Below are 26241 nucleotides of genomic sequence, written 5' to 3' on the forward strand. Positions count from 1 at the left end.
ACCTTCACATCATGTTTCCATAGCCTTTAGTTGGGCATTTCATACTGTTCCACATCGTTCACATTACCACCGCTATCTTGAGCGGAGTCCGATCTCGACCCGATCGGCTAGGCCGTCTCCTAGAGACGTTACCAATATTCTATCACACTTTCCAGTTTCAATCATCAATGCATAACCGCCATGTGTATATGTCATGGCGTCCGATCACGGCCCGATTGGCTAGGCCACCTTACCGAGGTCACCATTTTCCATTATTCATCTCACTCCAATCTTTGGTTACACATGGATTAGTTTACCGGCACTTGGGGCCACAATTTTCACATTCCACAATTCATGTTTCACATTGTTACCATTTTCAACATTAGGTTTGTAATTCAAGAGAGTATGGCACACAAGAGCAAATAAGGTTGTAGGCGTAGATGAGACTTCCTGTAAATGGCACAACAACGTACTTTAATTTCAATCTAAGGTCTAACTATTTCGATACATGATTCATAGTCCTTACACCTTTTCAAATTATCAAGAATAGCACGTTGATGAATTTGGGACACAGTTTCCACGCATATAAGGTTGCAACACCAAGTCAAGTGAAATAGCAATAAATACAACAATTCAATTTAATCTTACCGTACTCACACAACCAACGATGAAGCTCAATTTTTAAAAGACAGGAATTTATCCATACATACCTCAATAAATCTTTTCTTATTTCTTACAAAATTCCGGAACTTTTAGCACTCCGATCTATTGTGTAAGAATTACAAATTAAACCGAAAATTAGAGACGAGATTGAGATTCTAGCTTGTTTTGAGCATACTATCAAACACTAAAGGTGCATTGTAATCTTAGGCCCTTTTTGAGAGAAACTTCTATCATTTTATACCCCAATTGCTTTCTTTTTAGTTCACTACCTCCCAAAATTCTATGGTGCAATATCCATGCAAGAAATTAATTCTTATAACCATGAATTACTTCACTAGTGATCCCTTATTGCTAAGCATAGGAATAAGAGCTGAGGTAATGAAGTCTTACCTCTTGGGATGAAGATTTAGGTGCCGTCACTTGATTATCTTCAAAGATTTGGCAAGGTTTCATGGAGTAATTTGATGGGAAGCACTTCCCTCTCTAAGATCCTCTCTCTCTCTATCTCTCTAAAAGCATCAGAAAATATGCTCAAAATGAGCTATAACACCAAATATATTGATAAAGGGTCGGGTTTAAAATTTAGAAAATTGGAGCCCCGAGTCAGGTCTGTGATCGCAAAGTGGAAATGTGACCCGCAGAATGGACCGCAAAAGTGCTCCCAAAATCTAGACATTCTTTCTGGGTATGCGCCAGAAATGCGGTCCGCATACCCGTTCTGTGGTCGCATAATGCACCGCAGAACTACTCCTTACAAAATACCAAGGAACTTATGCGACGACTATGCGGTCCGCATATCGGTTATGCGATCGCATAATGGACCACATATTTAACCTCAAATTTGACTAACACACTGACTCATATTGCAGTGACTATGCCCCCTATGCGGTCTGCATACCTGATATGCGACTGCATTCTCTACCGCAAAATTGCACTTTTTTGGAAAACATTATTTCTTGACTTTTTAATGTACTGTTCAATCCAAAAGGGTCTGAATCCTAACACATGCTCCTTACTTGGCACCATAGGATTCAGGGTTCTAAGTAGGAAATTCATGGGGCCTTACATTTCCATTCCTAGCTTGCTTATCAGGTCTTGAAACACATTGTTTGGCAGTTCTTTTGTTAAAACATCAGCCAACTGATCTTTTGTAGATACAAATGGTGTACAGATGAGTCCACTATCTAATTTCTCCTTAATGAAGTGTCTATCTACCTCAATATGCTTAGTGCGATCATGTTGTATAGGATTATGAGTTATACTTATTGCTGATTTATTGTCATAATATAGTCTCATAGGTCATTCCCATCTTATCTTCAAATCATCAAGGATTATCTTTAACCATAACAACTCACAAACTCCTATCGCCATAGATCTGAACTCGGATTCTGCACTTGATTTGGCCACCACATTCTGTTTTTTACTTCTCTAAGTCACAAGATTTCCTCCTAAAAAGGTACAGTATCCAGAATTTGACCTTCGATCCACTAATGAACCAGCATAATCCGCATCAGTATAAGCCTTTAAAACCATGTCTCCTCCTCTTCTGAATAGTATTCCTTTTTCGGGGCTTCCTTTAAGATATTGTAGAATCTTGTTCGCCGCTTGGAGATGCATTTCTCTAGGGTCATGCATAAATTGGCTAACGACATTTACAGCAAAAGCAATGTCTGGCATTTTATGGGACAAGTAGATCAATTTCCCTACAAGCCTTTGATACGAGCCTTTATCTACCACAGAATCTTCTGGAGAATTACACAATCCATGATAATATTCAATTGGTGTGGCCACTAGTTTACACCCTAATTTTCTTGTTTCTTTCAATAAATCAAGCACATATTTTTGTTGGGAAATAAAAATTCCTTGTTTAGAATGTTCTACTTCAATTCCCAAAAAATACTTTAATTTTCCAAGATCTTTGATATCAAATTCATTGAGTAAACAATTCTTCAAATTGTGTATCTCCTCTGAATCATCACATGTTACTATGATATCATCTACATAGACTAGTAGAGCAGTTACCTTTCCTGTTTTTGAGTGCTTTGTGAACAAGGTGCGGTCTCCTTGACTCTGCCGATAGCCTAGCTTGATCATAACCTTTGTAAATCTTCCAAACCATGCACGGGGTGATTGCTTTAGTCCATAGAGTTCCTTCTTCAGTCTACATACCATTCCCTTCTTGCTTTCAAAACCAGGCGGTACTTCCATATAGATCTCCTCATCTAAATCTCCATGTAGAAAAGCATTTTTAACATCAAATTGTTGTAGGTTCCAATTAAAAATCGCAGCCAATAACAATAAGATCCTCATTGTATTCATTTTTGTCACTGGGGCAAAAGTCTCCAAATAATCAATTCCATAGGTCTGTGTGTAACCCTTTGCTACCAAACGTGCTTTAAATTTTTCTATAGACCCATTGGACTTGTATTTCACGGTAAACACCCATCTACACCCTACCGGCCTTTTCCTTTTTGGTGATTCCACCATTTCCCAAGTTTTATTATTCTGCAATGCTTCCATTTCCACCTTCATAGCTTCTTCCCGCTCTTTGTTGTCTAATGCTTCAAACAAATTTTTTGGAACAGGAATTGTGTGGAGGTTACTGAGAAAAGCTTTATGGCTTAGGGATAGGCTTTGATATGTCAAGGAAAGGCACAAAGGGTGTTGCATGCAGGTTCTGGTTCCTTTTCTAAGTGCAATGGGAAGGTCAAGATCATTTGGTTGGTTATGATCTTCATGATCAGTTTGGTTTGGTGTTTCCGATGGTTCAACAGGTTCAGGATAGGTATTAGGAGCAGGAACATGAGGAGATAATTGTGGTTGAGTAGTTTGATCAGTTAGCCTATTTCTTCTGGAATAAACCTGCAATGGTGGATTACTTTCTTGAATTCCTTATCTATATCAAGATTAGAAGACTCAATAGGTTCATTAGAATTTAGAGACTCAGATGAGTTAAGAGATGGTGACTCAGGCAAGGATATAGATAAGGATTTTTCGTGGCTAGGAATAGACAAATCAAGTAGTGATAAGTCTAGAGATCCTTTTCCATCCAATGACTCCCCCTGAATGTAAGAATTTTTAAAAAATGACTCACTTTCATCAAATGTGACATCAGCTGAAACAAAAAACTTCTTGGTTGATGGTTGGTAACACTTATATCCTTTTTGAGTAGGAGAATATCCAATGAAAACACACTTAAGAGCGCGTGGATCTAATTTGCCTCTATTCTGAGAATGAATGTGAACATAGGCAATACTCCCAAAGATTCTAGGAATCAATTCACTAGAATTTTCGAAATTCGGGAAGAAACTCCTAAGAGTATCAAGTGGGCTCTTAAAATTCAGAATTCTTGATGGTATTATGTTACTAAGATATGCAGCAGTTAGGACAGCTTCCCCCCAATACTGATTTGGAACCCTTTTGTGAAACAATAGTAATCTAGTAATGTCAAGTAACAAACCATTTCTTCTCTCCGCTATCCCATTTTGTTGAGGAGTATTGACACATGAAGATTCGTGAATAATTCCCTCATTTTTGAAGAAAACAGAGAGGTTTTGATTGAAGTAATCCTTGGCATTATCAGAACGGAATCTTCTAATTGTCACATCAAATTGGGTTTTAACCAGATTAAAAAAGGTAGGAAGAACGTGGCTGACATCTGACTTTTGCATTAACAAATAGATCCATGTTACTCTTGTACAATCATCAATGAATGACACAAACCATCTAGCTCCAAAAATATTAGGAATGCAAGAGGGTCCCCATACATCACTATGAATAAGAGAAAATGGAGTATGACATCTTTTGTTGCTTATTGGAAAGGAAACACATTTATGTTTTACGATTTCACAATCTTCACAATGAAAAGACTCAACAACCAAATTTTTGAATAACGATGGAAACATTAGCTTGATTACATAAAAAGAAGGATGACCTAAGCGACTATGATAGAGCCAAACTCTCTCTTTATTGGACATAACAGATTCAGACAAGAATGAACTAGATAAGGAATTCTTAATTGTATCTCCACCATTGTGAAAATCCAGAAAATAAAGATCACCTTTCTTACTAGCACACCCAATCATCTCCTTCGTGTCCTGCTTCTGAAGTGCATAATATGAAGAGAAAAAGGTTATTTGCATTTGGAATCTTTGGTGACTTTGTGGACAGAAATGAGATTTGCAAATAACTTTGGGACATGAAGAACATTCTTAAGTATCAAAGACTTTCCCAGTTGTATGTCTCTTTGGCCAGCTATAGTAATAACTGAACCATCGGCTATAGTTATTTTTTTATAGCTAGGGCAAGGTGAATATGATATAAAGAGATGGGAGGAACAAGTAATATGATCAGTTGCACCGGAATCAACCACCCACATTGGAGAAAATTTGTCTCTAACATTAGCAAAAAAAAGTGGAAGAAATACTTGCAAAGGCCATTGAACAACTACCTGTCGAAGATGATATATCCAGATATTCCAGCAATATCTTCAATTTCTCAATATCTTCTTTGTTAAATTCTGGGACTAATGAACTTTTTTATCAACCTGAGGGCTGCTAGCAATGTGTGTCTGCATTCCATCAAAAGTATTTTTGGTTGGAGGTTTACCATTGAGTTTCCAACATCTCTCTCTCGTGTGCCGGTACTTTTTGCAGTAAGTGCAGTAAAGATTGTCCCTGTTGACAATCGGTTTGAATGAACTTGCGGGCTTGATGGTGCTCTCCAATTGTGAAACTCCAGATTCCTTTTTATTTGTCCCTTTTGTCATAAGAGTTGATCCTTCATTTATTTGAGTTTCAAGCATAACACTCCTTCGTCCTTCCTCTGTCCGTATAATGGTCATTGTCTCATTCAACGATGACAGATCTTCTTTCCCTAAAATTTGCACTCGTACAGCATCAAACTCTGCATTTAGCCCTGCAAGAAAATCATAAATCCTTTCTTTTTCAATAAATCTTTTCAAAATTACAGCATCGTCTGTGCAACGCATTTGAATGCATTGATAGTGATCCATCTCTTGCCATAACCCCTGTAAAATGTTAGAATATTCAGTGACAAATCGAGCTCCCTATTTTGTTGCAGATAATTTTGTTTTTATTTTATAGATCCTGGCAGCATCATGAACTTTAGAGTATGTCTCCTTCACTGCATCCCAAATTTCCTTAGCAGTATTCAGAAACATAACAGTATCACTAATTTCTGGAAGCATGGAGTTCCATAACCATGACATCACCATTGAATCATGTTCATCCCATGCATCAAACTTGGGGTCTTATTTGGATGGTCCTGTACCAAGGAGATGTCCTAATTTCCCTTTACCTTTTAGAAAGGGACGAACAAGCTGAGACCATTTTAGATAATTTTTCCCATTCAGCCGATAAGAGGCTTGAATATTTTATAGATCTCCAGTTGAAACTATAGAGCTATGCTCTATAGTGGCAGAAACATTTTCAGAGACTGGAGTATTCGCAATAGTACTCTCTTCGTACATGGTTTTCAAATGGTTTCAACCCTTGGGCGTAATAAAGAGGACAAATGTGATGAAAAGATGAATGAATGGAAAAAATTTGTTAGTAATAAGCCTAAGGCTCTCCATGTGGAAAGAGTAAGAAACTTGAATAATTTAATTCATATTTTTGAATGTCGTATACATGGATTTATATACAAGAAGAGGTTAGAAACAAAATCCCATAAAATCTAACAAAATTCCATAAAATCTGGGATTATACAAAATAAAATAAAACAAAGAATCAAAATTGGTGAATGGATAGATATTAGAGAATCAAAACGTGATATGGAAAAATCTTAGAGGATCAAATCTTGATATGGAGAATATCTTCTTGGAAATCCTCTATCATTCAACAGTTCCATTTTCATCGAGTGAGAATTGAGTTGCTTTAGCTCGAAGTGTTCTTTGTTCTTTTGGGTCCTCGGGGAGCTTCCCATGCTTCAAGTAGTCGATGTACTTATTCCTCCAATCCCACGTTAAACTTGTTGAATTAATCTCTGTATGTCCTTCTTCGACCATCGACTTTGATAGTTGGACGACAGTCCCCGGGACGATATCATCTTCTTCGACCGATGACCCCAAGTTTGCAAGTGCATCGGCCTCACTATTGTGCTCCCGAGGTACATGATCCAGCATCCATTCCTTGAAGCGGTGCAATGTCACTTGAAGTTTTTCCAAGTACCTCTACATTCGGTCATCTCGAACCTCGAAGCTTGAAGCTCCTGTTTACTTGATTTACTACCAAAAAGGAGTCACACTTTGCCTCGATGACCTCTGCTCCAAGGCCCTTGGCTAATTCGAGACCTGCAAATGGCCTCATGCTCGGCCTCATTGTTAATCAATTTAGAAGACTTGATAGATTGCCTAATGACACTGCCCGTAGGTGGTTTTAAAACGATATCAAGCCCGAATCCTTTTACATTCAAGGCACCGTTTGTGAAGAGGGTCCACACCCCCGATGACGTACCCGTTTATAGCAAGATTTCCTTTTCTACTTCGGGTACGAGGGCAGGCGCAAAATCGGTCACGAAGTCTGCTAAAATTTGAGACTTGATAGTCGTTCTAGGCTGATATTCGATATCATATACTCCAAGTTTGATGGCCCATTTGGCTAATCTGCCCAATAATTCGGGCTTATGCAAGACATTTCGAAGTGAGTATGTAGTCAACACACATATAGGATGGCATTTAAAATATGGTTTTAATTTCCTAGATTTGCTTATTAATGCAAGAGCTAACTTTTCCAAATGGGGGTACCTGGTTTCAGCATCTCCTAAGGTCCGACTCACATAACAGACAGGAAATTGAGTACCTTGCTCTTCTCGAACCAACACTCTACTTACCTCTACTTCAGACATGGTAGATACAAGTAGAGTGATTCATCCTCCTTCGGAGTATGGAGCAAGGGTGGGTTCGAGAGATACCGTTTTAATTCTTCCAAGGCTTGTTGGCATTTTGGAGTCCATACAAAGTTGTTCTTCTTCTTGAGTAGGGAAAAGAAATGATGGCTCTGATCTGATAACCTAGAGATAAATTGGCCTAGGGCAGCTATCCTCCCGATCAGACGTTGTACGGCTTTCACATTGTTCACCATGGTTATCTCCTCAATGGCTTTGATTTTATCGGGGTTGATCTCTATCCCCTTGTTCGACACCATGAAGCCCAAAACCTTGCCCGAACAGACTCCGAAAACGCATTTCTCAGGGTTGAGCTTCATGTTGTACTTTTTTAGGATATCGAATGTCACCTGCAAATGGGTCAAATGGTCCTCTGGGCGCAGGGACTTAACTATTATGTCATCCATATAAACTTCCATAAATCTGCCTATTATATGTTCGAACATTTTATTAACTAGGCGCTGATATGTGGCCCCTACATTCTTTAGCCCAAAGAGTATTACATTATAGCAATGTGTACCATACTTCGTGAGGAACGAAATCTTTTACCGGTCCTCCGGGTTTATTTGAATCTGGTTGTACCCGAAGTAGGCATCGAGAAAGGTAAGGATCTCGCGACCAGCTGTAGAATCGATTAATCGATCGATGTTGGGCAGTGGGAAAGAATCTTTAGGGCTTGCTGTGTTCAAATCCTTGTAGTCTACACATTCTAAGTTTATTCCCATTTTTAGGGACTACCACTACGTTCTAGCCATTCGGGATATTTTACTTTCCTAATGGATCCTATTTTGAGAAGTTTTGATACATCTTCTTTGATGAATGCATGCTTTACCTCGGACTGAGGTCTCCTCTTTTGCTTCAGCGGCTTAAATCCGGGATCGACACTTAGTCGATAGGTAGTTATCTCCTGTGGGATCCCTATCATGTCTAAGTGGGACCAGGCAAAGGAGTCAATTTTATCTGTAATAAATTGAATGAATTTTTTCCTGAGTTTAGGGGTTAACCCCGTCCCCAGGTATACCTTTCATTCTGGAAGATGCTCGATCAATATAGCATGCTCGAGTTTTTCGATCATGGACTTTGTCGCATCCAATTCCTTGGGGGAAATGAAGGCTCGGGGGAAGACAAAATCTTGTTTTTCGTCATTGACCACCTGTTCGTCGATCACCTGTCCCTTGGGCTCAACCGAGGGCATGGGCTGTGATTGCTATTTGGCAGCCTTTTTGTCCTTTGACTTCTCTGATGTAGATGGTGTCGATACCGGTGCCAGGTCGTGTACTGCAAACATCCCCTTAGCTGCATGTTGTTCTCCATATACTATTTTAACACCATCCTTTGTTGGGAACTTCATCATTTGATGAAGGGTAGATGGCACCGCCCTCATGCTATGGATCCACGGCCTTCTAAGTAAAGCATTATACCTCATATCTCCTTCGATGACATGGAACTTGGTGTCTTGTATGGTTCCAACCACGTTGACTGGGAGGATGATTTCCCTCTTCGTCATTTCACTTACTATGTTGAATCCATTCAAGACATAAGAGGAAGGTATGATTTGGTCAAGCAACCCGATCTTCTCCACGACCCTTGATCTGATTATATTTGTCGAGCTACTTGGATCCACGAGAACAAGTTTAACTTGAATTTTATTTAAAAGAATAGAAATTACCAGAGCATCATTGTGAGGCTGAGATAAGGCCTCGGTATCTTCCTCCCTGAATGTGAGGGTGCCTTCGGGCATGTAGTCCCAAGTCCGTTTCTCCCTTGTAATGGAAACCTTGGTACGTTTGAATATAGGTCCCTGTAGGACGTCGACTCCTCCAACAAGCATGTGAATGATATGTTGAGGTTCTTCAGGCTTATTCTTCTTGTTTGCATCCCTTTCTCGGAAATGGCTCTTGGCCTGGTCGCTGAGAAATTCACGAAGATACCATTCGTTAAACAACCGGGCTACCTCCTCTTTGAGTTGCCTGCAATCTTCGGTCCTGTGCCCATGAGTACCATGATATTTGCATATCAAGTTGGGGTTCCTCTGAGAAGGATCAGTCTGTATAGGCTTGGGCCATATAGTATCTCTAATTTTGCCAATGGCTGAGATGATCCCGTGGCATCGTCACTGAAGTTGTATTCTGATAATCGGGGTGTCTCTGCCGGTCCCAAGTGCCTATCGAACCCGGGTTTGCTCATGATTCCCTGGGAAATTTGACCTTGTTCCGTTCTTCAATTTTTCCGAGGTATGTTACGCTTGGAAATGTTCCTTCGATCCTCGACGTATGGCTGATATCTTTCCTTATTCGATCTTGACCCCCTGTCTGCATTTCCTGACTCCCTTGCTAGTAACCTGCTTGGATAAACTGAGCCTGATGGGGCTCCTAACTGGTCATCCTCGACCCTAATTTTTGATTGGTACCTATTATACACATCCGCCTAAGTCACAGTGGGATACTGGACCAAGTTTTTCTTCAGCTGCTTCGAAGCTATTGAACTTCGTTCATTTAGCCCCTGAATGAAGGCTTGTACGTCTCAGTTATCAGATACTGGTGGTAACTCCATTCGTTCTGATTGAAAATGAGATACAAACTCCATCAGCATCTCGTTCTCCCTTTGCTTTATTTTGAATAAATCGGACTTCCTTGTGGAAACTTTTATGGCACCGGCATGTGCCTTATTAAATGAGTCTGCCAACATGGCAAACGAATTGATAGAGTTCGGGGGTAGGTTATGGTACCAAATCATGGCACCTTTAGACAGAGTTTCCCAAACTTTTTTAGCAAAACAGATTCAATCTCGTCGTCTTCCAAATCATTCCCTTTGATGCAAAAAATGTATGTGGTGATGTGCTCGTTGGTATCAGTGGTTCTGTTGTATTTTAGGATATCTGGCATCTAAAACTTCTTCAGGATGGGCTTCAGAGCCGCACTCTAGGGGAATAGTTTTTGCATGAACTTCTTCGAGTCCAGTCTTTTCAAAATTGGAGGTGCTCCCGGTATTTGATCAACCCCTGAATTATATGTCTCCACCTTTTTGTCATTTTCTTCAATCTTCTTTTCTCCGATCTTAATCCTTTTGGCGAGCTCTTCGAGCATTTTCATAATTGTGGGGTCAGTCCCCGAGCCACTTTCATCGGGTCTCTCTATCGCTGGTTCAACACACCGCGTGTTCACTGGTTCGGCTGTGTTTGGAGTTCTATTCTGACTCTGAAGTTGAGCGATGGCCACTTGTTGGGCTTGCAACATTTCGAATATCAAGTGGAGGCTGACTCCTCCTTCTTCCATTCCTCGTTTTCTTTGGTCGTCGGGCTGGGCATCACTGTGTGCATTCCTTACGGGGTCTGTGCATGCGTCCGTGTTTAGAACGTTATGCGAATTGATATCAACTGGCTCCATATTTGGCACTCCCTCAGGGTTTATGGGTGGTACACCGACCCCTATACCGTTGTTTTCTCCAAGACCTTCGTCCTCGTGAATAGGTGCATTCTGTGTGCTAAACATGTTTAAGCCTGAAATCAAAGAATCTTTAACAAGAAAAACCGTGAAGAATAACATGTGTTATTAGAAAACTAGCACTAAAGTAATCACTATTATCTTTAGCCCCACGGTGGGCGCCAAACTGTTTACCTCGAAAAATGAGAGTAACAATTAAACGTGATTTGTGATTTTAAAGATATGTGACTTATTCCAATACTAGTGAGTATACAAATAATATTAAGTTTAAGTAAGAGGAATTGATGAACCAATTCAGTGTTGCTAGAACAATAAGGACCTCGAGCTCGACTTTCTTGGGGGCCTCGAGGTCAGCTAAGAGCAATGAAGTATGAATAATAAAGTAAAAACAATAAAGTTGAAGAACAATTGTTGAGCACGACAAACAAGAAAAGCAGAGTAGAATATTCTATTGTAGTGAATAATGTGTGTTTTATAAATGATTGTGGTCCCTTTTATATAGAGAAAACCCCAATATAGTACATTCTTAATTATGGTAAAGAATTCTATTGGTACAGGTGTATAACCACCTAGTACGGACCTCTACCATTATCTTTTTATTTATGCCTTGATCCACGTGTCCTTGAGAGATTCCCGCTCTTTCCTGAGTGTCTTCGAGATTGTACTGCCCTCGAAGTAAGTCGTGTCAGGCCTCCTATCTGCTCAGCCGGATCTGTCTCCCGCTTCGATTTGCCCGGACTCGGACTCATAGCCCAATTTTAGACTTCGAAATCGGGCTCCTTGATTTTGACCGTATATAAACGAAACTAATATTGTAAAACATATAAGTTAAACCCATTATATTCCTTTTAATAAGAATTCCACAAATTTGAAAAAGGGAAGTCTTTATGACTGCCAAATGCGTGTCATACTTACTCATCGGTTAATGGTTAAGAGAGCTCAAAGATTACTCCTTCCTTACACCCCAACTATACCATCTTTCATTTTTCATATTCATACGCTATTGTCACCATCTTAAACGCAACCTCCTCTATATATACCCTTCAAACTCTCCTCAATTTCTCCAAGCAACTCTTATTTTGTTATGTATGTTAACAATACGAATAGCAGCAGATCTATTCTTACAATTATTTTCATTGATTACACATCATACATAATAGTACGTACTCCTAATAATTATGAATCACAAGTATCCTAGTAGTACTATTTTTATTCTCAATGTAGTCCTTGTCATCCATGCCTTTGCATATTCCGTCGAGTCGCGGCCAGCGTTTGCATGCGACCCCGCCAATGCGGGGACGCGAAACCTGCCATTCTGCAAGACGTCTCTGCCAATACACGTGCGTGTCCAGGACTTAATCCAACGATTAACGTTGCAGGAGAAGATCAGGTTGCTGGTGAACAACGCTGCACCAGTGGAGAGGCTGGGTGTTAATGGCTATGAGTGGTGGTCCGAGGCACTTCACGGCGTCTCCAGTACCGGCCCTGGCGTTAAGTTCGGTGGTGCCTTCCCTAGCGCCACCAGCTTCCCTCAAGTCATCACTACTGCTGCTTCTTTTAACGCCTCCCTGTGGGAACAAATTGGCCAGGTAAATTTTAGATTATACAAATATAAATATATGTATACGTGTACGTATATATTCATACTAATATCAACTTCTTTTGCGTTACCCCTTAACTTATTGAAATATCCTTATTCAGCGTTGGAAAACTAATACAAACAAGGATTTGATTTATGTTGCTATCACTAAGGAGAAAAAGAATCCTACGTGAAAATGACTTGATAAATTGTGCCGATACATCATTAATTTATTATCATGGGCAACTTTAGGTATGAATAGTAGGATAAGATACCAATAATATTTCTCAATTATCTCATATTGTGATAGTATTAAAGTAGATTTTAATTTGTTAAACCAGTATTAATTTTTTTTTTCAACTTATATTTAAGCAATCTGAAAATTAAAACTCCATCATATAAATGAGATGAACTAGTATACTTTTTATTACATATACAATATTATAATCTAGGTCAATTATAGGTATATTTTAATAATCTTTCACTGCAAGAATGGTCACAGGCCACCAATATAGCTAAGTGTTTCCTTTTGTTTCTGTCATGAAAGGCAGACCTTTCAGCGGATTAGGTACGCATGTGACTGACTGAAACTGTCCATAACAGACGTTAGTAGTACTTACTAGTCGTATAACTGTCATGTGATATATGATCCGCTAGCATTAGCATTTCACATATGAATTCTGGGGCAGATTTAGGGTGCGAAAGAGGTTCGCCCGAATCCCTTCGCCGAAAAATTATATTATACATATAAGGTAAGATTCGATTTGTATTTTTATATTTTATATTTTATATTTTGAATCTTCTTAATTTAACTTAGAAACTTAGCTTACTGATCAAGAGGTTAAGGATCTTAGGTTGCTAGTGATCTCTATAAGACCATATGATTATTGGTCTTTAGTCCTTTTTTTGTCTTTCTACAATAGCGCACTACTTCATTTTTTAAAAAGTATAATATTGGAAATGTTCGAACAGGATTCCAAATATCTCACTTTGAAAGCGTTCGAACAGGATTCCATAAAAGGGCCGCTCATGAGATAGTTACGTTTATCTGATGATTATCCAGAGTACATATGTAAAACAGAGCTGTCTAAAATAATGCAATGTAAGGGGTTGTTTGATACATAAGAGATAATAATCTCCGAAATAGATGCCGCAAGATTGTTTTATCTCGCCTTTGATTAAATTTTTGAATCTAGAATTAGCAATCCCCGATTAATTAATCTCAAAATTGTAGTATTATTCTATTCTACTTTGAGGGTGAGATAATAATCCGGGGATTAGTTAATCCCGAGACAAAGATGCTCTTATTCAAGGCTCTTCCCCCAAAGTTTTATAAACAATCTAAGGTCAAAATAAAAATAAATGTTTATTCCAACTTATCTAATATACACCAAATATATATTTATATTATACTCTTTATATTTCGTTTTTCAAGTATACCAAAATTTTCGTATTATAATCTTATTTTCCAAACAAACCCACATAGGTTTATAACTAGAAAAAAGAAAGGGTAAGTTTTTGCCCATGCCTACACATGCCTATATGTTTTGTTGTGTGGTCACAAACATCACAAAAAAGTAATAGGCCCAAAAGCAACTCCTTTAAGGTGCACTGGCAGTGGGTGGACCATGGGTCGCTTCTGTTGCATGATATATATATATAATGAGTTTGAAGGGTAATTTAATGAGTTTTTTTTTCATTTTTTTATTTCTTTGTACGGAATCAAAAGGGCTGGGAAAGTGGAAAGAAAGTAATTGGTGAAATCTTCTTAAATAAATACCAAGGCAGGAGACCTAGTGATTGTTCTCTGTCTCTCTCTAGAGTCTAAGACCGGAACAATTGTCAAAACTCATCTCTTGAAAAATAGCAAAACTTTACTTCCAACATATAGATATGAGAAAAGCAAAGAAGCTAATCTAAGTTCCCTTTAATTGGTTCTCATAAGGACGAAAGTGACACTAATTGTTTTATGACGAATTCTTTCTTTTTCTTTAATAAATAACAAGAAAGAAAACAGCAAACTTGTCGTTCATGCAAGTTGACGAGTTGTTATCATATCATTTTCCTTCTCTTGATATGAGGTGTTCAAGAAATATAATGGTCCACATCCCATAAGTTTCATGTTTTAATTTGGATAATGATATCCCAACCATTATCTATATTCTATCCTACTAGATATGTACACCACACACATATGTACAAGCCCACTTAAACATTAACTTCAATATTTAAATCACTGTCGCTTTGCTTAATTCCACACAGACAACCACGCCTAATTAAGGACTTACGATATACTACTAAATTACTGATACCTAAATAGTGAGTTTATATGAAATATGAGGATATAATCATAGGACAAAGGTGTAAGCTACGGCTTGATTCTGATGTCCAATGAAAGTAAATTAAACTTTAGTATACGGAAACAAATAATCTTTATTACGTAACTAAAATTAAAATATGATGTTGAATTATTTTTTCTTTAATGATATTTGCTTCTAAAGATGTAGAGATCTAAAAGTCTATCACTGCAAATATTGGCACTGGAATTTAACTAAATTACTACCCCAGAAATAATATGTATTAATTTATTGGAGCATTAAAGAAAAAAAGAAGTGAGCATAAGTTATTATCCTAGTTTATGCACAATAGGGCTACTTTGAAAAGCATTATTCGACAAAGAAAGTAACTGAGTGTCTCAAAGATATATTGACGGCTTTTTACATCTCATTATCTCTTTTCCTGTTTTCCAATTTCGAAGTTGTAATTGCATGGCTAGAGAATATACCCTGTCACAATATTAACTAAATGGCAATACATTTCTTTGATGTGGGATAACCTAGTATTGTTTTCCATATATATATCAATTTGATGTTCAGCTTTTTCATCCAAGTTGATGTAATCGTATTCTAATATATATATATATATATATATATATATATATATATATATATATAAGTACTTTTCTGAGTAAATAATTCATCCTTTTCCTTGTCATTGCGTGACAATTGAGGAAATTTTTAAATAAAATTAGCACCAAAAATACATATAATTACCCAGATAAAGGCCGAAGTTAGAGAACTCTACGAATCAAACTGGATGTGATAGAAATTCGGACAAAAGCTTCGCACTAACCAACTACTTCCTCGTCCCAATATGAAATAAAATTTACATATAACTTTTTCTTTAATTGTGATATTTTTTATATGCCTTTAAAATTGTTAAATCGTGACTTATAGTATTTTCATATATAATTTTAAATATGTAAATTTTATTTCAAAAAACTTAAAAACTTTATGTTCAAATTCATGGAAAAGTTAAGAGGTTTGATTCTTTGTTTTTGGATCTACTCACAGTCTGCGTGTAAACTGTCGTAACAGATGTGATTAATAGGTTTGGGTCCATATGCCATAAATTTGTCCAATTGCCAAGTTTTTCCTTATAAGTAACACTTTATCTTTCACTTGATCTTTTTTTCCTCCAAAATCCAATCATACTGTTTTTCCACTATATTAATATTTTTTCTATTCACTTTTACTTGTTCACAATACTAAAAAAATATTTTAATTTTTACTTGTGTACTATACTAAATCAAAAGAAAGACAATTTTTGTTTGATGTTTTACCCTTATCATTAACTACTTATTCCCCAAATTATTTTTTCAGATTTTTGAAAATGCTATCATTATTATGGATAAAATTGTAAAATAAATATATTTTTTTCGTAGAGGAAGTGTAAAATTAAAAGTGAACGGGCGGAGTATTTCGATTGTTTTGCGGTAATTATAGTATATGATACACCATCGGAAGAAATATGAAAGCATCAAGTCCGTGTAATGAGCTAGACACAGTTAAACTGTAGTATTGGTCTTGTCTTGTCCTCCCTACCCGATTCATGAAAGTAGTGATTTTTGAAACTCGTATATGCAATGGTAGCATCTAGAACGCAATTTTTTCACGGCTTACCAGGCAGAGGCGGATGTAGTGTAATCACTACGGGTTCAATCGAACCCATAACTTTCGACGCCGAGTATAAATTTGTATGTAAAAATTCATTAAAATTACAAATAATAGATATGAACCCATAACTTTAAAAATATAATGGGTTTAATGTTAAAAACATTAAAATTGAACCCATAAGATTTAAATCCTGGATCCGCCTCTGTTACCATGTATGAATTTTTCAAAGAATCCTAAAAGAAAAGTCACTAGAGAAATATATTACTCCACATGATTGATAGACACACACAGTTGTCAGTTGATATACGGAAATATTCAAAAAGAAAGTTGGACTAGAGATCAAAGTCAAAGTCACAATATGCGTGATAAGAGTTTCTTCCTACAAACTAGAATCTTGATACTTTACTTGGTATCTGTTAAATATGGATCAGGTGGTCTCTGATGAAGGAAGAGCAATGTATAATGGAGGAGCAGCAGGACTAACGTTTTGGAGTCCAAATGTGAACATATTAAGAGATCCGAGGTGGGGAAGGTGTCAGGAAACACCAGGGGAGGATCCCCATTTGGTTGCACAATATGCGATCAGCTACGTGAAAGGACTCCAAGGCGGCGGCGGCCGTGGCACTAGCCGACTCAAGGTCGCCGCTTGCTGTAAGCATTACACTGCCTACGATCTTGATGATTGGAATGGGTTTGATCGTTACCACTTCAATGCTAAGGTAATTAACTACTCAGTTGTAATTTTAATTTTATATATGTACTTTTTAAAATTTTATTTTATAACTCTCACATATATATATATATATATATATATATATATATATATATGTACGGATTGAAATTTTAGACCAAAATTTTTGCTTGCACGTTGTTGTCTTGATAAGATGCAGGTGCGGCCTAAGGGTAAGGCAAATGAAGTCGATTGCTTTAGGCCCCCAAAATATTAAGGGCCCCAATTTTAAGTACTATGTCTCACATATATATTATGTAATTATTATTAATAAAATATTTTAAAAGTTAAATAACAATAAATTTCTCTCTCATTTAATTAAATGATGCATTTACCTTCATTATCAAATCTAGTTTTTTCTCTCTATGTACACTCATATTTTCTTTTAATTTTTCTAATAATTTTACTTTCTAATTTTAACTCAGTTTCAGTTTCTCCGGTTGACTATTTCTTTTCACCATATTTTATTCGCCCATCCATTAGAAAACCAATTTTTTTTTTCATCTTCTTAGGAGAAATCCCCAAATGCAATGAGGCGCAAAGTTCGAAAGTCGACAAATTATCGTCGTACCTCCTCTACCTTCTTCCACGTAATTAATGTTATATTTTCATTCACGACAAAGATTCAAACTGTATCGTGTACCTAATTCGCACATCACACGTTGTACGCTTACCACTAGGCCAAAGTTCTAGGACTTTGCTTTGTATCTCATTATCATATAAATTTTACAAAAGAAATTTAAGAGCCTTTTAATATGTTTTGGTTTTATGCCACAAAATTCGTTGAGACTCCCCTGATAAGATGATTAGAGCTTTTTCTGGAAACTACGGAAGGCGTAGACAGCTAGCTAGGTGTTTTTCTCATATTATATTACTAATAATATCCTTTGATCCTTTTCTCTTGTATTAAGTGATGCACGTTTACATAATTCCCCGAAGTAAAGAAGAGAAAAATCTTGAAGGTGTGATGAGAATTTTGTTACTTTTGGAAATGTGTAGGTAAGCAGGCAGGATTTAGAGGACACGTACAACGTGCCATTCAAGGCATGTGTGGTTGAAGGGAATGTAGCGAGTGTTATGTGCTCTTACAATCAGATCAATGGAAAGCCATCTTGTGCTGACCCTACTCTCCTCCGTGACACCATTCGTGCCCAATGGCGCCTTAATGGGTTAATTTCTCTCCCTCTCCTTTAATAATTTCCAATGTCTACAAAGTGCTTGTGTTGAGGTCTTAGTAATTGCAATAATTTTTTCCCCAATAAAATGTCTGATTTATCACGAATAAATAGTTGTCTTATCTATAGATAGAAATAAGATGTCTATCTCTTTTGGGGACGCTATCTCTTCACTCAACCATCAAACTATAGTATATGATTAATAAATTCACGGTGAAATTGGCGAAAGAAGGAATCCATAAAAATATTTGGCGTTACTCACTAAATTTTGTTGGTTAATAAGATTTACTATAAATTATCGGTTCTTCCTGTTTGATTCACCACTTAAGAGAGCTAGTTATATGTACTAATAATAACACCTTTACTGTGAGTCATCATTCATTAATTCACTCGTTACATCACTTCATGGAGAGCTTAATTATTACACGCAACAAGTTTCAAATACGCTAGGACAAAGTACCAATATTAAACAATGTAGTACTTGTAATTTTCTTATAGTACTTTTAGGATAAAAGTTCTCAAACAAATTAAATACTTACTGCCAAACTTTTGACGGCGTGCCATAAACGTAGTCTAATATAATTTTCTTCTTTTCATTTGAACTAATTGCTTGTAACGGTCAACGACAAAGGGGTACGAGACTTTAGATAAGTCAGGGTTATCATTGTTAATTACTATGGTGGAAAATTTAAAAATATTGTCGTTGATTGATCACATGCTACCTACTAAAGTTTTGGCTTTCGGTTGTTTTCTTGTAAGAATATTTTGGTTCTCTTTGTTGCCTTGTATAACAGATACATCGTATCAGATTGTGATTCTGTTGGAGTTTTATTCGAGCAACAACACTACACTCGTTTTCCTGAAGATGCTGCAGCTGCCACTATCAAAGCTGGTCAGTTTTATAATAATATTTTCTTTATTTTTGGTGAACACACAGACAGAAGATATGACTAGTTTATTGTCTTATAGGCTTGGACTTGGACTGTGGGCCTTTCCTTGCGATCCACACAGAGAAGGCCGTTCGTACAGGAAAAGTTTCAGAAATGGAAGTTAATTATGCTTTAGCAAATACAATTACGGTCCAGATGCGTTTGGGCATGTTCGATGGGCCAAATGGGCCTTATGCAAATTTGGGCCCGAGAGATGTGTGTACTCCGGCCCATCAACAATTGGCCCTTCAAGCAGCTCGTGAAGGCATCGTTCTTCTCAAAAACGTTGGGCGGGCTCTGCCACTGTCCCCACAACGCCACCGGACCGTTGCTGTTATTGGACCCAATTCAGATGCTACTGTTACCATGATTGGCAATTATGCTGGTAAATTAATCTCATTCTCCGGTATTTCCATCACTTATCATAACGAGAATTATTTCTTCTTTAATTTGGGTTGGATGTGTTACATATATAGGTGTTCCATGTGGCTATATTTCTCCATTACAAGGAATAGCAAGATATGCAAGGACAGTTCACCAGCGTGGATGCATGGGGGTGGCTTGTCCAGGGAACCAACAATTTGGAGTAGCGGAAGTGGCAGCGAGGCATGCCGACGCCACTGTCTTGGTGATGGGGCTTGATCAAACCATCGAAGCCGAAGCTAGGGACCGAGTTAGCCTTCTTCTGCCAGGATACCAACAGGAGCTCATTTCTAAGGTAGCCATGGCTTCTAGAGGCCCCGTCGTGTTGGTTTTAATGTCCGGTGGCCCCATCGATGTTACATTCGCCAAAAATGATCCTCGTGTTTTGGCTATACTGTGGGTTGGCTATCCCGGCCAAGCTGGTGGAGCTGCCATTGCTGATGTTCTGTTTGGAGCAGCCAACCCAGGTATAAATATGACGAGTACTCGCCCTACGTTTGCTTCCAATGGGTAGTATGATTAGACATACATAGATCAAGTTATCTATAGAAACTAAGATTTAATAATTATGAAACCATTGAAATAGTACGTAATAAATTACTCTTCCTATAATACTTCAGGAGGGAAGCTTCCAATGACATGGTATCCACAAGATTATGTAGCTAAAGTAGCCATGACAAACATGGACATGAGAGCCGATCCAGCAAGAGGCTATCCTGGTAGAACCTACAGATTCTACAAAGGTCCTGTGGTTTTCCCATTTGGGGCTGGCTTTAGCTACACAAGATTCAGCCAGAGCATAGTCTCCGCCCCAGCCATTGTTTCAGTGCCAACTCTAATTCATTCTCTTGATGGAAACAGCACGAGGAAGAAATTAGCAGTGAGAACAACACATACCAACTGTGACTCCCTTAACTTAAACTTGCACATTAATGTGAAAAATACAGGGGACATGGACGGGACACACACGCTCCTCATTTTCTCAACCCCACCTCCAGCGAACGCTACGAAACAACTTGTCTCGTTTGAGAAAGTTCATGTCCCGGCTGGAGCTCAACATAGAGTCAACATCAACATCAATGCCTGCAAACACTTGACCGTAGCTGATCAATTTGGAATTCGAAGAATTTTCATGGGTGAACACAAAATCCATGTCGGTGAGGACGACATCAACCATTCCATCACATTCCATGCTTCTTTGGAACAGATCAAAGTCTAACATTACTTTTAAACACTAGATCATAGTGTTTTTCTTTCTATTCTTACAATACTTCTTATTTCTTTCTCTCAAAAAAGACAACAATAGCAAAAGCATTGTTGATTGTGAAGACGGAAGAGTTAAGAACAATAATAGAGATTTATGGAGTATTAAGTGTTTAAGACCAAAAGTTAGAGAAAATGTATCAATTGGGTTAAAAAAAAGAAAAAGAAGATGAACCTTACATGTCACATGGAATTTCAAAGTTAAGTATATTAAAGGATTACTGTGACCTATTTGTACCTTTTTCTTTTATTTTTAGCAAGGCAAACAAATCTTTCCATGTCAACTTCTTGAGAGTTTCACATAAAGCCAGTGAGTTAGGGACTAGGGCAATTGGGCAAAAGATTTTGATTTTTAAAAAATAATTGCTACTATTGTTAATTTCTCTAATCTGAGCTGAATTGAAGATGAGCAGAAATGAATTTAGTTATCCATCGAGGGAAATTGAAGATGAACTGAAGACAAAGAGAAGTCAGGGAAGGTTTTCTTATTCAGCTAATTCACCAAAATGATGTATTACAAGTATATATACACATACGGTTATAGCTAACTAAGTGACAGCTAATTACAACTGGCAACTTAACCGACTACTAACAGCTGAGGCTAAAGACTAACTATGGTTAAACTCTATCTAACTCGAGTTAAATACAAGCAGACAAAGTGTGATAGTTAGTGGACTTGTACACACATATTGAGCTTCTTTACACCACCACCACCCCTCAAGCTAGGGGATATGAAGATGTTCTTCATCCCTAGCTTGGAAACCAAGTAAGTGTGTTGAAGCTTGCTCAACCCTTTAGTTAAGAGGTCAGCTGGTTGTTCAACAGAGGACAAATAAACAGGAAGAACAAGGCCCTGAAGAACCTTCTCTCGGATAAAGTGACAGTCGATGTCGATGTGTTTGGTCAGCTCATGAAAGACAGAATTAGCAGCAATTTGAATTGCGGCCTTACTATCACAGTGCATTGCAATAGGCAACTGAAGGGTGACCCCAAGCTCTTTGAACAGACCAAGGAGCCATGTCAATTCTGCAACAGTGGAGGCTAACTGCGATACTCAGCCTCGGCAGAAATCCTAGAGATGGTGTTTTGCTTTTTGGACTTCCAAGAGATGAGAGATTCGCCATACTTCACCATGTAACCAGTGATGGACTTCCTCGTGTTAGGGCAAGAAGCCCAGTCAGCATCGCAGTAAGCAGTAAGTTCATTGGAGCCAGTTGAAGACATCAAAACACCCAAACCAGGTTCCAACGACAAATATCGAACAACTCGCAAAGCAGCTTCCATATGAGACTCCTTAGGAGAATGCATAAATTGGCTAAGGCTCTGAACTGCAAATGTAATATCAGGCCGAGTCACCGTCAAATATAACAGCCTCCCAATGAGCCATTGGTATTGCCCGGGATCAGCCAGAACAGGATCAATTGTGGACTGAGTACCAACATGATGATCAAACTCAACAGAAGTGAACTTGGAATGTATTTCCAGAGGTGCTCCAAAAGGCTTGGCACCTGACAAACCTAAGTTAGAGATTAACTCCAACGCATACTTGCGTAGATGCATGAGTATACCTTCATGACTTCTTGCAAACTTGATGCCAAGAAAGTACCTGAGATCCCCCAAGTCCTTAATTTTGAATTTGCTCTGCAAAGTGTGCTTAGTCTCCTGTATTAAGGACAAATCATCACTAGTTATTAGTAAATCATCAACGTATATTAAGACAACCACCATGTGTACTCCTACTCTTCTGGTAAACAAAGAATAGTCCAAGGAACTTTGTGTGAAACCTGAGGCAAGAAGGGTTGTGGAAAGCTTGATGTTCCACTGCCTAGAGGCCTGTTTGAGTCCATAGAGTGATTTAAGCAGCCTGCACACAGGGTGCCCATCGGCAGAATGAGTGAAGCCTTGAGGAAGGGTCATGTAAATCTCTTTTTCTAGGTCCCCATGCAAAAAACGCATTGTAAACATCCATTTGTTGAATATGCCAGTGCTTTGCAGCTGCTATAGATATCACTGTTCGTACTGTGACCATCTTTACGACAGGGGAAAAAGTCTCTTGGTAATCGATGCCCTCCTTTTGATTACAACCTTTGGCGAAAAGCCGAGCTTTGAACCTCTCCACCTCACTAGAGGCTTTGTATTTTATCTTGTACACCCATTTACATCCAATGGGTTTCTTCCCCGAGGGCAAAGGGACGAGCACCCAGGTTTTGTTCTCCTCTAAAGCCTGAATTTTTGCTTGCATGGCATCTACCCATCTGGAGTCCTTAATGGCCTCAGAATAAGATCTAGGTTCCACATCTACTGAGAAGTGAGACAGAAAACTCTGATAGCTTGAGGATAGTGAGTCATAGCCCATCACCTCAGAGAGTAGATACAAGCAGGTGTTGGCAGTGTCCTTCCCTTTGTCTGGTCTGATGAAATCTTTGAGCCAAATAGGTGGCTTGTTTTCCCTTGTTGATCTTCTACAAGCAGGCTCTTGGACAGATGAAGTAAGGGGAGCATATGATGGGATATCAGGCTCACCAAGATCCCCCAAGCAATGATCTTGCTGAGAGGAAGCCAACTCAACAGATTGATCCAAAACAGGAGGTTGCAATGACTAGGTCATTGAGCCTAGTGGAGTTGCAGAGACCACCCCATGAGTCGAAATAACCAATGGACAGTCTGCAGCATCAATAAACTGAGGAAAAGCAGTAGGGGAGTGACGCTCTGGTGGGAAGAGTTTGAATGGAAATATATGTTCAAAAAACTTCACATCTTTGCTGATAAAAAAACATCTGTTCTCTAAATCATAAAGGAGATATCCCTTTTGATATGCAGCATAACCCATCATGACAGATATGATGGCCCTAGGTGCAAACTTATCTTGCTTGGGAAGGTGTATAGCAAAGCAGTGGCAGCCCACAACTTTCATATGGCTGAAACAAGGAGGTTTCCCATAGAAGACTTCAAATGGAGATAAACCACCCAAGATGGTAGAAGGAACCCTGTTGATCACATAAACAGCAGCCAAGATACACTCACCCCAGAATCTGTTGGGTATCCCCCCTGAAATCTAATAGCTCGAGCTGTCTCTAAGATGTGTCGATGCCTTATTTCAGCCACTCCATTCTACTGTGAAGTGTAAGGGATTGAACTTTGCTGCACGATTCCATGAGAAGTAAACAGTTCTCTGCAGTTACAGTTGAAAAATTCAGACCCATTGTCTGATCTAAAAGTCTTTATCATTTTACCAAACTGAGTGGAGACCAAAGTAATAAAAAATTTCAGTAACATAACAACATTAGATTTGAGTTGCATAAGGAAAATCCAAGTCATTCGTGAATAGTCATCAACCAATGTAAGGAAGTATTTCATTCCATTATGAGTGGTTATTTTGTAAGGACCCCATACATCAATGTGGACTACATGAAACACACAAGTTTCTCTGCTAGTATTAATAGGAAATGGCACTCTAGTTTTCCTAGCCAAAGGGCATACATCACAATGATCTAAGACAAAACTATTTTTATTCTTGAACATCGAATCTTTCTAATAACTGGCATTAGAACATGTCCCAATCGTTTGTGCCAAATCTCAGCATCCTCCAAGTGTTGTACAGCTAGTGAGGTATGACCTATATCTGATGTTTTTCCTTTTTCTGCTACTAGTAGATATAATCCACCTTTCTCTTTACCAATCCCCTTGACCTTCCCAGACCAAAGATCCTGAAAAATGTAGAATCTAGGGAAGAAAGAAACGAAGTAATTCAAATCTCTTGTCACCTTTGAAACTGACAATAAATTGAACTGAAATGTTGGGACATATAAGACTTTCTGAATAGAATCACCTTCAGAAAGCTGACAATCTCCTACATGAGACACTACAGTCGAATCTCCATTTGGTAGCTGGACTTTCCCTTGATCAGCTACTGGTACAACATTGTTCAGAGATTTATCACTAGTCATAGGGTTAGTTGCTCCAGTATCAATGATCCATTTAACAAATGATTCATGACCAAATGCTAAATTACCTTCCATGTGTACACTGGGGGCGTTTTCTGTTAAAGTGGCCTTGCTCAGTAGTTGTAGAATCTGATTGAATTGAGACTAGGTAAAGGTAGGTGCAGCAACATATCCTTGCCCCTGTTGTCCACCAAGAAAAGAAGTAGTTGATCATTGGGGTGCATTGATGTCACTTCCAAAGACTGTAGAGTTGGCCTTTCTTTTTGTTTTGAAATCTGGTGGATACCCCAACAATTTGTAACAGTTCTCTTTCAAATGACCCTTCTTGAGACAACAATCACACTTCATTAGTTTGTAACAAGCGTCTCTTATGTGCCTTTTCATATGACAGAAATCACATTCTAAAGTGTAGTTCCTTTTCTGCTTTCCCCCTGATTGTGCAGTAAACATAGCAGTTGGCTCTATATGTCCAGTGGTGCCAAAGTTAGTTCCAGAAATTTGTCGCCTACTTTCATCTTGAAGTACCATTGCATAAGCTTGATTAATCGATGGTACATTAGGCATCATTCGGATTTGACTTCGGGCTTGTTCAAAGTTGTCATTTAATCCCATTAGGAACTGTAACAAACGCTGACACTCCAGTTGTTCAAAATAATCCTTTGCTGGTGGAGGAGGTAGTATCAAATCATACTCCGCCCAAAGGTCAGTCAACTTTGTAAAATATACAGAGACAGAAGAAACACCTTGTGTAGAGGTAAAAATTTCCTTGTGCAAGTAATAGAGTCTTGAGGCATTTACCTTGTCAAAGTGTTCCTTAAGTTGTGCCCAGACAGTTTCAGCATTGGCAGAGAAAAGAACATCAGTCAACAGATGTTGGCTTACATTGCTCATAAGCCACGAAGTCACGATCGCGTTACAACGATCCCATTGATGAGCAAGAGTTGGTCCAAAATCTGCTTTAGATGTAGATCCGTCAACCAAACATAATTTATTTTTTCCTAATAAGGCCACCTTTATCGCTCGAGTCCATAGAGTATAGTTCTCCATTCCAGTTAGCAAAATCCCCACAGACATAGATCCTGGCCCATCTGAAGGGTGAAGATATAGCGGGTGGCTGCGGTCGAGTATCATTGTTCCTCCGACCATTTTGCTAGTGGCGACTATCGTTACGGTACTGGAATTGGTTGTATCGTCATAAACAGCCATGAAATTGCACCAAAAAGGTGTAAAATTAGGGTTACGATGCCATAT

The 26241-nt window shown here is 38.4% G+C and overlaps 1 protein-coding gene across 1 annotated transcript; it reads left to right on the top strand.

Moving 5' to 3' along the window:
* The first annotated feature begins 11992 nt into the window (after nucleotides 1-11992).
* On the top strand, nucleotides 11993-21273 carry LOC104249357 (beta-D-xylosidase 1). The gene is made up of 7 exons (XM_009805768.2): nucleotides 11993-12580; nucleotides 16958-17245; nucleotides 18256-18425; nucleotides 19226-19323; nucleotides 19401-19745; nucleotides 19837-20250; nucleotides 20404-21273. Exons 1-7 carry the CDS (start codon nucleotides 12170-12172, stop codon nucleotides 21000-21002), a joined length of 2325 nt encoding a protein of 774 aa, XP_009804070.1. The 5' UTR covers nucleotides 11993-12169; the 3' UTR covers nucleotides 21003-21273.
* Nucleotides 21274-26241: the final 4968 nt, after the last annotated feature.

This window comes from Nicotiana sylvestris, chromosome 9 (assembly GCF_000393655.2).
Source record: "Nicotiana sylvestris chromosome 9, ASM39365v2, whole genome shotgun sequence".
NCBI lineage: Eukaryota > Viridiplantae > Streptophyta > Magnoliopsida > Solanales > Solanaceae > Nicotiana > Nicotiana sylvestris.

What these genes read in the sequence shown, in the direction of transcription:
- LOC104249357 (XM_009805768.2), top strand. Translation starts at nt 12,170, where the DNA reads ATGAATCACAAGTATCCTAGTAGTACTATTTTTATTCTCAATGTAGTC. An exon ending in TGTGGGAACAAATTGGCCAG is followed by an intron (nt 12,581 to 16,957) that starts GTAAATTTTAGA and finishes AATATGGATCAG; the next exon opens with GTGGTCTCTGATGAAGGAAG. An exon ending in GTTTGGAGCAGCCAACCCAG is followed by an intron (nt 20,251 to 20,403) that starts GTATAAATATGA and finishes ATAATACTTCAG; the next exon opens with GAGGGAAGCTTCCAATGACA.